Source organism: Carcharhinus amblyrhynchos, chromosome 9, assembly GCF_965287045.1.
Source record: "Carcharhinus amblyrhynchos chromosome 9, sCarAmb.v2.hapA, whole genome shotgun sequence".
Lineage (NCBI taxonomy): Eukaryota > Metazoa > Chordata > Chondrichthyes > Carcharhiniformes > Carcharhinidae > Carcharhinus > Carcharhinus amblyrhynchos.
In genome coordinates, this window is record NC_137332.1 from 11,564,628 (window position 1) to 11,578,458 (window position 13,831).

General features: G+C 44.7%; 1 protein-coding gene across 1 annotated transcript in view; it reads right to left on the reverse strand.

The window, feature by feature from the left end:
* The window catches only part of LOC145347584 (calcium-activated chloride channel regulator 1-like), a 42,430-nt gene that overhangs the window by 2,986 nt on the left and 25,613 nt on the right, over positions 1-13,831 (reverse strand). Inside the window, exons 9-13 of the mRNA XM_080195169.1 lie at positions 8,811-8,917; positions 8,489-8,710; positions 6,021-6,282; positions 2,513-2,671; positions 598-816 (exon numbers count right to left, since the gene is read on the reverse strand). Coding sequence (XP_080051295.1) covers positions 598-816; positions 2,513-2,671; positions 6,021-6,282; positions 8,489-8,710; positions 8,811-8,917 — 969 coding nt within the window. The remainder of the gene's footprint in view (positions 1-597; positions 817-2,512; positions 2,672-6,020; positions 6,283-8,488; positions 8,711-8,810; positions 8,918-13,831) is intronic.

Here is a 13,831-nt window from a genome sequence, read left to right on the forward strand (position 1 = left end):
ACCAGAGCACCTGGAGCAAGCCCATGTAATCATGGGGAGAATGTGCAGATTCCGCACAGACAGTGATCCAAGTTGGTAATGGAACTTGAGTCAGCTTTGTGTGCCAAATTCACCTTATCACCAAAGCTTGATTCCATCTTCATGAAATCATAGAATCCCTACAGTGCAGAAAGAGGCCATTTGGCTCATCAGGCCCGCACCGACAACAATCCCAGTCAGGCCCTATCCCTGTAACCCCTCATATTTACCCTGGTAATCCCCCTGAAACTAGGGTCAATTCAGCATGGCAAATCAATTTAACCTGCTTATCTTTGGAGTGTGGGAGGAAACCGGAGCACCCGGAGGAAACCCATGCAGATATGGGGAGGACATGCAAACTCTAACCACGGCTGGAATCGAACCCGGATCCCTGGCGTTGTGCTAACCACTGTGCCAACATGCCATCCTTCAATATTCCTCGTTCTCTCTTCCTGTGAGTAGGTGGTTTTCTTCCATGTATGATAGCACCACTGATCAATAGAAGTCGTCAACTGTTTGTTCAAATCATTCCTAGGAAAACAAACTCCTCATCAGCCACATAAATTCAGCAACAATTACCTGCTCCTTGATCGTAATCTTCTCCTGGTGCTGTCCACTCCAGATCAACTTCATCTTGAACTAATGTTGCTTGAAGGTCTTTGATTTTACATGGTGGAAAGTCAACAAGGGGTTTTCCCTGGGAACCTAAAGTCCCACCTGGCTGGACTCGGCTGAAATTTAATTTATCAGGATTATCTGTGTTGACTGGAGGTCTTGGTTGATTTGGATGAATACCGTCTACATGAAAAGAAAGACATGGATATTTTGGATCCAGATCACTTAGACTGTTAACAATAAACTGCATTGAACATGGTTCAGTCAGTTACTCAGGAGTTAGAACTGAACAAAGAAAATTACAGCTCAGCAACAAGTCCTTTGGCCCTCCAAGCCTGCACCGACCATGCTGTCCGACTGAACTAAAACAACCTACCCTTCCGGGGACCGTATCCCTCTATTCCCAACCTATTCATGTACTTGTCAAGACGCCCCTTAAACGTCACTATTGTATCTGCTTCCACTATCCCCTCTGGCAGCGAGTTCCAGACACTTATGTGTAAGAAAGTTGCCTTGTACATCTGCTTTAAACCTTGCCCATCACACTTTAAACTTACGTCCCCTCGTAATTGACTCTTTCATCCCAGGAAAAACTGGTTTTAATCTTTTTAAATTCTCCTTGGTAACTACTCTAGTGAGAGTGGCTTTCCCTGTGTTGCGAAGTTGAGCAGGGTAATTGTAGACTCGGAGACAGGAAGTTAGAATATGCTGTTTGTAAAATTGTAAAATGCTAGGGGGGTGCTGGAAAAGCATAGCTTGGTCCCGAGATTTAAAATGCAAATACACGGAGAGCCAAACTGAAACATTTATATCAAAAGGCCAAGCAACCAAGACAACAGGCTTTTAAATTTAGCCAATCAATTTGAATCAAGCACTTAGATACCAAAAACCTATGAAATTTAAATCTGATGGTTTGACAAGCTTGGACCAATCCTATTGTGGGAAATATTGATATATCATCACGGGTATAAAAGAAGGGGCCAGTGGGAGAAAGAAGTAGAGCAACTGCCACCTGCTGGAGCTAACAGCTCTCAGCTCTCATCTCTTCAGAGAGAGAGAATCGCTGGGTCTCATGGTTTCATCTATGTCTGAGGGAAAGCATCATTTAGATAGCAAAGATACCAAAGAAGAAAGATGTTCCAGACAGAAGAATCAGCAGAAAAAGCCCAGAATATTCCAGAAGACACCAAACTTGGTTGTAATTTTAGAGAGTGACTAAATTCCATTTTGTTAATGAGTGGGAAATGTAATGATTTGAACAGCATTCGATTAGAATCTTGTTTTATTCGAGAATTGTTAATAGAAGGGATTTATTTAGTTTGTTAGTAGTTTAGTTCATTTGTTCATTGTTATTTAGATAAATAAATTGAAATGTGTTGATATTAGAGAGTATGTCAGGGATTTATTTTTATTTAATCACTAGAAGTTGCTGAAGAGTAGCTCACACTCATTTTTTACAGATTACTCCACCTTGGGGTATCAGTTAAGGTATCAGTTCTCAGAGGGGGAAATCAGCCTCTGCTTTATTACACCTGAGGATTCTGGGAACAGGCATGCTCTACATTTCGGAGGTCCAGGTGCAGAATGCAGAGCTCTGACGCACAGTATCATCAGAGTAATCCTCCTCCCGACTCCATCATTGTCCTCCCACACCAGGACTTGGGGAGAGCTGCAAGGACTGATATGAGTTCATGCACCTTTTGATGAGAGAATCTGAGCATTATGCAAGTTATCTGGGCATCCACAGACAGGAGCTCAGACAGATAGTACTCAATTAATTCAGTGAACCTGCAACTCAAAGATCATCCTGATATAAAACCAGACACCACTCTATGGAATCTCTACACAGGCTTTCAGACCATTGTCAAGTATTTATTACCATTTTCTACAAATCCTGGTATATACAAGGAAGGTCTTCCTGTCATCTTTACAATCGCATCCTTTCCTTGCACACGCACTTTAAGGCTGTACCTTCCAGCTCCGCTAAAGTTGTAGAAATATTTGGTGTAAATACCATCATTCTTGACAACATCAGCACCTAAAGGCAAGAAAGGGTAAACAGCTGTACACAGTTTTTAAATTTTAAAAGTTTATGTGTTAGTGTGACAAATTGGCTTACATGAACACTGTAATGAAGTTACTGTGAAAATGCTGTAGGCGCCACACCCCGGTACCTGTTTGGTTACATGGAGGGAGAATTTAGCATGGCCAATTTACCTAACCCACACATCTTTGGACTGTGGGACAAAACTGAGAGGAAACGCACTCAGACACTGGGGTAACGTGCAAGCTCCACACAAACAGTGACCCAAGTTGGGAATTTAACCCTGGTCTCTGGCGCAGTGAGGCAGCAGTGCTACCCACTGTGCCACCTCAAGAGAGGAGCATGGAAAAATACCGTACAGAAGTTCTTGTCAAAGCCACAAAATGGAAACTCATACACGCACATATCAGTACTCAGTGTTGACAAGTGCAAAGTGAAAAGATCATAGCTGCAATTGCCGCACCTGTAATACATTGATCCCGATGTAAGCAGCAAGGCAGCGTTCAAGCTGGCTTGTGGTGATGGGTGATAGGAGTGGGTGGGAGTTGTGAGGTTAAAGGGGAGATCAAATTGCAGAAGGAAACACAGTAGTCAATGCAGTGAGTCAGAATGTATGATCTGGTGCAGAAGATGAAGTTGCACAGGGTCAGAGGTGAGCTAGCAAGACGGATACAGAACTGGCTCGGTCATAGAAGACAGAGGGTAGCAATGGAAAGGTGTGTTTCTGAATGGAGGGCTGTGACAAGTGGTGTTCCTCCAAGATCAGTGCTGGGACTTTTGCTGTTTGTGATATATACAAATGATTTGGAGGAAAATGTAACTGGTTTGATTAGTAAGTTTGCGGAACGGCACAAAGGTTGGTGGAATTGCAGATAGCGATGAGGACTGTCAGAGGATACAGCAGGATATAGATCAGTTGGAGACTTGGGAGAGATAGCAGATGGAACTTAATCCAGACAAATGTGAGGTAATACATTTTGGAACGTCTAATACAGATGGGAAATATATAGTAAATGGCAGAACCCTTCAGAGTATTGATAGGCAGAGGGATCTGGGTGTACAGGTACACAGGTCACTGAAGATGGCGTTGTAGGTGGAGAATGTAGTCAAGAGGGCATACAGCATGCTTGCCTTCATTGGCCGGGGTACTGAATTTAAAAATTGGCAAGTCATGTTTACAGAGCTTTACTTCGGTCGCGCTTGGAATATAGTGTTCAATTCTGTCGCCACACTACCAGAAGGATGTGCAAGCTTTAGAAAGGATACAGAAAAGGTTTTCCAGGATGTTGCCAGGTATGGAGGCCATTAGCTATGAGGAGAGGTTGGAGAAACTTGGTTTGTTCTCATGGAATGATGGAGGTTGAGGGGCGACCTGAGGGGCATGGACAGAGTGGATAGTCAGAAGCTTTTTCCCTGAGTGGAAGAGTCAAACACTAGGGGGCATAGGTTTAAAGTGCGAGGGGCAAGGTTTAAAGGAGATGTACGAGGCAAGTTTTTCACACAAAGGGTGGTGGGTGCCTGGAACTCGCTGCCAGGGGAGGTAGTGGAAGCGGATACGATAGTGACTTTTAAGGGGCGTCTGGTCAAATACATGAATAGGATGGAAACGAAGGGATATGGTCCCCGGAAGGATAAGGGGTTTTCGTTCAGTTGGGCAGCATGTTTGGTGCAGGCTTGAAGGGCTGAAGGGCCTGTTCCTGTGCTATAATTTTCTTTGTTCTTTGATCTATGCTATTGTACAAATAAATCTTTGTGTTTTGCATCCCCAAGATAGGCAGTGAGTGCAATGTGCATCTGGATGATGTAATCTCAGGTGTGTTTCAGGAGGCAATGTGTAGATGGACATTGGAGGTGTTCAGCAGGGATGAGGCACATTGGATGAAGGGCAACACCCAGATCGATGGTGTATCACTGGAACTACTGCTGGGTGTGGTCATGAGCATGATGGGAATCTGTTACCTCAGTAATTGGAGGAAGGTGGATTAAACATGAGGGGTTACAGGGATAGGGTCTAGATAAGATGCTTTGTCAAATAACAAAGAGAACAAAGAACAAAGAAAAGTACAGCACAGGAACAGGGTCTTCGGGCCTCCAAGCCTGTGCCAATTAGGGCAGCCTGCAATGCCCTAACTAAACTAAAACAAAACCTTCTGCCCTTACTTGGTCTGTATCCCTCTATTCCCTTCCTATTCACGTACCCATCCAGATGCCTCTTCGATGTCGTTAATGTGTTGCTTCCACCACCTCCTCTGGCAATGCATTCCAGGCACTCACCACTCTCTGCGGAAAAACTTTCTCCGCACATCTCCCTTAAACTTTCCCCCTTGAACCTGTGCCTCCTTGTAATTGACATTTCCACCCTGGAGAAAAGCTTCTGACTATCCACCCTGTCTCCTCATCATAATTTTGTAGACCTCTGTTGTGTTTCCTCTCAGCCTCTATTTTTCCAATGAAAATGATCCTAGTTTATTCAATCCCTTCTCATAGTCAATGCCCTCAAGAACAGGCAACTTCCTGGTGAACCCTCTTTGCACTCTCTCCAAAGCTTCCGGGTCCCTTTGATACTGTGGTGACCAGAACTTCATGCAATACTTTACATGTGGTCTAACCAAGGTTTTGGGTAGCAGCAACATGATTTCCCAACTCTTGTACTCAGTGCCCCAACTGATGAAGGCAAGCATGCCATATGCCTTCTTAATCACCTTGGCCATTGCGGTCAAAGAGTCGATACAAACTCGAGAGGCCGAATGGCCTCCTTCTGTACTGTAGGAATACTGAAAGATAGCTGGTGCATTGGGATGTCTAGTGTAAAGAAAATCAGCAGCCCTCAAATCCTGCCTTACTACCCCAATGCATTAGTGGAGTGAGAGGAAGGCTCCACGCTCAAGCTTGTTTATTAGCTTGGCAGTTGAGTGATACCAACAGCTCAGGTTCAATTGCTGTACCAGTTGAGGTTATTCAGTATCTTCACAACCTTGTGCCTTGCCTGAGGTGTGATGATCTTCAGGTTAACTCACTACTAGTCAGCTTTTCCCCTCAAAGGAGAGAGCAGCCTGTGGTCATCTGGGACAATGGCGCCTTTACGTTGTTAGCTTGACAGTGAAAATTGTAAAGGCCTGTCAAAGCTGAGCCATGTCAAAGCATGCCTTTCTGTACTTTCTTTGATTTCATTATTATTGTCATATTGAATCATAGAATCGCTACAATGCAGAAGGAGGCCATTCGACCCACTGAATTAGAATACTTTTTATGTAAAGAAAGCTAAACTTGGATATATCCATATTCCAGATGCTTACAACATAAGTGTACATTCTATTTCACAGGGTCACATTACGTTTCTTACCTAGGCCATCATCAGAAAGGCGCTGCTCAACTGGAGGGCCAGTGGGCCGTTCAATTATTGCTGTCACATTCACAAACAGGATGGGTAAAAATCCTTGACTGACTTCCGCATAAATTATCATTGGGCTGATTGAATCCTTCCTGTTGATGTGTGCATTGACCCTTACTGGGGGGACTTCCTGAACTGCTGCTTGGGATGTTACTGTGATAGCTATAGCCTGTTTGGTTCCAAGATTCTGGATATTGTACTTCCAAGGTCCAGTCTGGGAAAGAAATGTTCATTTTTAATCGTAGAACAGGTAAGAGCTCCATCCTTTCCTTGTTCAGGAATGCCTCCCCAAGCCTCTGAAAACTGAGGCTTTCCAGGATGTACACAGGCTAAAAGTTTCACTGGGTTTGTGATTGGATGTGACTCAAACAAACTGCAGAGAGGAAATAGCACTAAGTGGCCACATAGGTGATGGGGCTGGTAAACTAAAAGAAAAAATGCTGGAAAATCTCAGCACGTCTGGCAGCATCTGTAAGGAGAGAAAAGAGCTGACATTTCGAGTCCAGATGACCCTTTGACAAAGCTAAAAGGCACAGAAAGTAGGAGATATTTATATTGCAGGGTGAGGGAGTAAACGATGTCATAGTCACAGAAATCAGGGGAAAAGACTGCTGATGGCTGATCACTGAAAGAATAAAGGGTGTGGATGGCCAAGTGGCAGAGAAGACAAAATTAGAAAGTAAACTGTGGCAGACGAAGATGTTGGGGGAGGGTGGAAATGGACAGGACAGAGGTAAAATTTACAAAACTGAAAGCAAAGGTGGGAGGGGGGAAGATGAGGGGAGATAACTGGTAAACTGTTAACTTGGTCAACCTGAAAGTACAAAGTAGAATTGGATCAATCAATTAGTGTAAGAAAGAAAGCCAATTTGAGAATGTCTGAGATATTTAGAATGAAGTGAATGACCCTCTTTTGTGTCCTATGGCCATTCTACCTGGGCAGAAAGCTCCTGTCCCCAGCGGGCGCATGCCGCGCTCGCGTGCTGTTTCAGTTGGCCGGCGGCGCAGCTGCGCATATGCAGCGCGCCAGCCGCCAGAGGAACAGGACGGTGTGCAGTGGTTGTCAGCCAGATGTGTAAGTGTCGCTCAAGGGCAGGAGGCCACCCCGTTTTCCATCAGTCTTCATCTCGGACGCGAATGCCCCGTCACATTTTTCATGGGCACCGCGCCTACCTCCCGACGCTGCCGTCCTCCTGCCGCGGGGCTTCGACGTCCATCGCCGACCCTGCTTGCCTCCTTCCCCGCAAGTACCGGGGTGTAGGCAGGGCTGCAGCGCCTCTTCTGGCCACCGTAGCGGTGTGCCCGGAGGACTGTCAGCCAAGTCAGATTAGCCTGTCAACACTCAATTGAGCGGGGCGGTTAGCACTGCTGCTTCGCAACGCCAGAGACCCTGGTTCGATTCTGGCCTTGGGGCGACTGTACTTGTGCTGGTTAGGTGGATTGGCCATGCTAATTGCTCCTTAGTGCCAGGGGGATTAGCAGGGTCAGCGTGGGGTCAAAAGGTGAGGGACTGAGTGGGATTTTTGCCCTTGCGGGCTTGGTGGGCCTCCTTTTGCACTGTAGGGATTCTGTGAAATGCTGGTGGGCTGTCATGCGCTGACTCTCAAAGCACTCACTGTCCTAAAAATCCTATCCTATGATTCCATTCTATATATTTTTGTTTCTATCCATTTGTGGAAGCTGGGTGTGGCTGGCTGGCCAGAATTTATTGCTCATCTCTACTTGTCCTTGGAGGGTCAACCACATTGCTGTGGTTCTGGAGTCATATGTAGGCTAGACCAGGTAAGGATGGCAGATTTCCTTTCATAAAATATATTAGCGAACCAGATAGGTTTTTCTGACAATCGATAATGATTTCATAGTTATCTGTGGACTCCTAATTCTAGATATTTATTTTTATTCATCAGTTGGACATGGGCATCACTGGCTGGTCAGCATTTATTGCCCATCCCGAGTTTCCCTTGGAGTACAGCTGAGAGTCAACCACATTGCTGAGGCTCTGGTGTCACATGTAGGTTAGGATGGCAGATTTCCTTTCCTAAAGGACGTTAGTGAACTAGATGGGTTTTTCCGAGAATCGACAACAGTCATCCCACTGCCATCAGTAGATGCTTAATTCCAGATTTTTTTATCGAATGCAACTTCCGCCATTTGCCATGGTGGGATTCAAACATTAGTTAAGTTCCTGCATTGATAATCTAGTGATAATACCACTAGGCCATTGGCTCCCCAATATTGTGTATTCAGTTGACCAATAACCAACAACATGCTGAAGACTTTTCTATAGAATGGGATCTTTTGGGGATGGATGGATGGCAGTAGGATGACACTTAGGCAATACTACTCGAGGAAAAAATGTCACATTGATAAGAAATAAACTGCAAAATATAAAGCATTGAAGGATGTAATTTGAGCCATACCTGGGCAGTGCCCTTAATCTTAAGACGGGCTGTATATACAGTTTGATCAATCCTAAAGTCAACGTTGTTGTAAATCTTTCCACTGGGGTCTTGTACAAACATGTCTGGCGTCTGCATTTCCCATATAACAACAAAGTATGTGTTATTTCCAACAGTCTTATCGATAAAAACTGTCCCATTCAACCAACTGTACCTATCAATCCTTGTCCCAAAGCTTTCAAGCTGGAATCAAACAAATAGAATTATTGTACTTTTACCATAAAGGACTTAACTTGATTGGCACAAAAATAATTAGAAAGTCATTATTTGCAGGTAATCCAACCTGAATGGCACGTTTGCTTAAGTCACCATTTCCCGATACCAATCCAGTGAAGGAATCAATTAATCCATTTGTATCCAGGTTATCAGTGGCTGCAAACTGTAAACCTCCTAAAAACCGAAAAAGAAAAATATATCAAACACCGATAAAACACGTGACCTATGTTAAAACGAAGGAGATAATCATTGACTTCAGAAAGAACTCCTGCAGTGATGCCCTGGAACTGAGATGATTAACTTCGAACCATTACAACCATCTTCCTTTGTGCCAGGCATGACTCTGCCCAGTGGAGGATTTCCTCCCTGAATCCCATTGAGTCCAGTTATGGTAGGATTCCTTGATCAAATGCTGCCTTGAAGTCAAGGGTATTTACTTTCACCTGTTGCATTCAGCTCTTTTGTTCATGTTTGAACAAAAGCTTTAATGAGGTTAGGAGCTGAGTACCCTGACAGAACCCAAACTGAGCACCAGTGAGCAGGTTATTGTTGAATAAATGCGACCTGATAGCGCTGTTGATGATCCTTTCCATACTTTACTGATAATCGAGAATAGACTGATGGAGTGGTAATTTAAAGTAAAGTTTATTTATTAGCCACAAGTAAGGCTTATAATAATGCTGCAGTGAAGTTACTGTGAAATTTCTTGAATTGCCACGCTCCAACGCCTGTTCGGGTCAGTGCACTAAATCAGCATGTTTTTCAGACTTTGGGAGGAAACCGGAGCACCTGGAGGAAACCCACGCAGACAAGGGGAGAACATGCAAACTCCACACAGACAGTAACCCAAGCCGGGAATTGAACCCGGGTCCCTGGTGCTATGAGACAACAGTGCTAACCACTGTGCCACCGTGCTGCCCTGTATGTCCTGTTCCTTGTGCATAGGACATACCTGGGCAATTTTTTACATTGAGGCAAGTTCTTCAATACTATTGCCAAAATATTGCCAGGTTCCATAATCTTTGCAGTATCCTTTGCATCCATCATTATGAAGTGCTTCGAAAGGTTAGTCATGGCATGAATCAATTCCAGCCTCCCAGACTACCCTGGATCCACTACAGTTTGCCCACTGCCACAACACGTCTACAGCAGACACAATTTCCCTTGCCCTACACTCAACCCTGGAACACCTGGATAACAAGGACACCTATATCAGACTCCTACTTATTGACTACAGCTCAGCCTTCAATACTATTTTTCCCACGATACTCAACTCTAAACTCTGTGGTCTAGGCATGGCACCTCCCTCTGTGACTGGATCCTGAACTTCTTAACTCACAGACCAAAATCAGAAACGACAGGCAACAACACCTCCTCCACGATAATCCTCAACACCAGTGCCCCACAAAGCTGTGTTCTCAGCCCCCTACTATAGTCCTTGTACACCTGTGACTGTGCGGCCAAATTCCCCTTCAATTCGATTTTTAAGTTTGCTGATGACACCATCGCAGTGGGTCGAACCTCAAACAATGACGAGACAGAGTACAGAAATGAGATAGCGAATCTGGTGAATTGGTGTGGCAACAATAATCTCTCCCTCAATGTCAACAGAATGAAGGAGATTGTCATCAACTTCAGGAAAAGTAAAGGAGAACATGCCCCTGTCTACATCAATGGGGACAAAGTAGAAAGGGTCGAGAGCTTCAAGTTTTTAGGTGTCCAGGTCACCAGGAACCTGTTCTGGTCCCCCCATGCCAACACTATAGTTCGGAAAGTGCACTAATGTGTCTAGTTTCTCAGAAGACTAAAGAAATTTGGCGTGTCAGCTACGACTTTCACCAACTTTTATAGATGTGCCATAGAAAGTGTTCTTTCTGGTTGTATCACAGCTTGGTATAGCTCCTGTTCTTCCCAAGACTGCAAGAACCTACAAAAGGTCTTGAATATAGCCAGATCCATCACACAAACCAGCCTCCCATCCACCGACTGTCTACATTTCCCCGCTGCCTTGGCAAAGCAGCCAGCATAATTAAGGACCCTGGACATTCTCTCTTCCACTTTCTTCCTTCAGGAAAAAGATACAAAAGTCTAAGGTCATGTACCAACCAACTCAAAAGCTTCTTCCTGGCTGCTGTCAAACTTTTGAATGGACCTACCTTGCATCAAGTTAATCTTTCTCTACACCCTAGCTATGACTGTAACACTGCATTCTGCATTCTCTTGTTTCCTTCTCTATGAATGATATGTTTGTCTGTATAGCATGCAAGAAACAATACTTTTTATTGTATGTTAATAGATGTGACAATAATAAATCTAATCAAATCAAAAAATCCAAGTCTTTGTCGTTTCTTGATATCACACGGAGCAAATCAAATTGGCTGAAGGTTGACATGTGTGATGCTGGGGATCTCCAGAGGAGGCTGATATTTATCATCCACTTTGCACTTCTGGCTGAAGATTGTTGCAAATGCTTCAGCCTTATTTTTTGCACAGATGTGCTGGGCTCCTCTGCAGTTGAGGATGGGGATATGTCTGGAACCTCTTCCTCCAGTGAGTTGTTCGATTGTCCACCACCATTCACTGGATGTGGCAGGACTACAGAACACGGAACTGATCCATTGTTTGTGGAATTGCTTAGCTATTATATGTGATATTTGGCATGCAAGTAGTCACATGTTGTAACTTCATCAGGTTGACACCTAATTTTTAGGTGTGCGTATTGTTGCTCCTATCATGCCCTCCTGCACTCTACATTAAATTAAGGTTGGTCCCTTGGCTTGGTGGTAGTGGTAGAGCAGGAGATATGCCGGACCGTGATATCAAGGGTAGGACAATATCAAGGGTAGGACTCTTAGCAGTGTTGAGGAGCAGAAGGACCTTGGAGTCCGAGTCCATAGAACTCTTAAATCGGCCTCGCAGGTGGAGGATGTGGTCAAGAAGGCATATGGTGTGCTAGCCTTCATTAATCGAGGGATTGAGTTTAGGAGTTGGGAGGTAATGCTGCAACTTTATAAGACCCTTGTCAGACCCCACTTGAAGTACTGTGCGCAGTTCTGGTCGCCTCACTACAAGAAGGATGTGGAAGCTATTGAGAGGTTGCAGAGGAGATTTACAAGGACATTGCCTAGATTGGGAGGCATGCCTTATGAAGGTAGATTGAGGAAGCTAGGTCTCCTCCCTGGAGAGACGAAAATTGAGAGGCGACCTGATAGAGGTTTATAAAATGTTGAGAGATATAGATAGGGTGGATTCTTGGAGGCTATTTGCCAGGGCTGAAATGGTCGCTACGAGAGGACACAGGTTTAAGGTGCTGGGGAGCAGGTACAGAGGAGATGTCAGGGGTAAGTTTTTTACTCAGAGGGTCGTGAGTGAGTGGAATCGGCTGCCGTCAGTGGTGGTAGAGGCAAACTCGCTGGGGTCTTTTAAGAGACTTCTGGATAAGTACGCGGGATTTAATGGGATTGAGAGTTATAGATAGGCCTGGTAGGTATGGATATGATCGGTGCAACTTGTGGGCCGAAGGGCCTGTTTGTGCTGTAGTGTTCTATATATATGTCTGTGATGATGCAGATTGTGGTTGAATAAAATTCTGCTGCTGATTGCCCACAGTGTCTCATTAATGTCCAGTCTTGAATTACTAGATTTGTTCAAAGTTTAGCACAATGGAGGGTATCCTCAATGCAAAAATGGACTTTATCTCCACAGAATTGTGCAGTGGTCATTCCTACTGATACTGTCATGGACAGATGATCTTCAGCAGGTAGGTCAGTGAGGGTAAGGTCAAACATGTTTTTCCTCCGTTGGTCCCCTTATCACCTGCTACAATCCCAATCTAGCCAGCCAGTCCTTTAGGACCCGCCCAACTCAGTCTGTGGTGCTGCTACCAAGGCACTCTTGGTGATGGACATTGAAATCCCTGATCCAGAATGCATTCTGCACCCTTGCCACTCTCAGTGCTTCCTCCAAGTGTTCAACATGGAGGAGCACTGATTCATCAGCTGAGGAGGGACAGTGTGTGGTAATCAGCAGGAGGCCCACGTTTCATATTCTTCTGTGGGACGGGGGTGTTGCTGGCTGGCCAGCATTTTTTGCCCATTCCTAATTGCCCTTAACCTGAGTGGCTTGCTAGACCATTTCAGAGGGAAATCATGTTACAGTTATATAAAACTTTGGCTAGGCTGCATTTGGAGTAATGTTGCGGTTCTGATCACCACGCTACCAGAAGGATGTGGAAGTTTTGGAGAGAGTGCAAAGAAGGTTCACCAGGCTGTTGCTTGGTCTCGAGGGTGTTGGCTATGAGGAGAGATTGAATAAATCAGGATTGTTTTCACCGGAAAGACAGAGGCTGAGGGGAGACCTGATAGAGGTCTACAAAATTATGAGAGACATAGGGTGGATAGTCAGAGGCCTTTTCCCTGTGTGGAAGTATCAGCTACAAGGAGACTCAGGTTCAAGGTGGGGGGAAAAGTTTAAGAGAAATGTGCAGGGGAAGTGTTTCACTTAAAAGAGAGTGGGTGTTTGGAACAGGCTGCCAGAGGAGGTGGTGGATGCAGGCACATTAGCAACATTTAAGAGGCATCTGGATCAATCTGGATTGATCTGGGAACATAAATAGGGAGGAAATAGAGGGATACGGACTGAGTAAGGCCAGGTTTTTTTTGTTTAATTAGGGCATCTTGATCGGCACAGGCTTGGAGGACTCAAAGGCCTGTTCCTATTCTGTACTTTTCTTGGTTCTTTGGCAGTTGAGTCAACCATATTGCTGTGGCCCTGGAGTCACATGTTGGCCAGACCAGATAAGGATGGCAGATTTCCTTTCACAAGAAACATTAGTGAACCAGATAGGTTTTTCTGACAATCCACAATGATTTCATGGTCACCAGTAAATTCTTCATTCCAGATATTTTTATTGAATTCAAATTTCACCATCTGCTATGGTGGGATTCAAACCTGGGTCCCCAGAACATTAGCTGAGTTTTTGGATGAATAGTCTAGTGATAATATCACTAGGCCAAGAGAACAACTCCCTCCTGTAAACCACTGTGCTCCACTTCTGCTGCTGATAGTGCTTTCTGGGCTATTTATCAA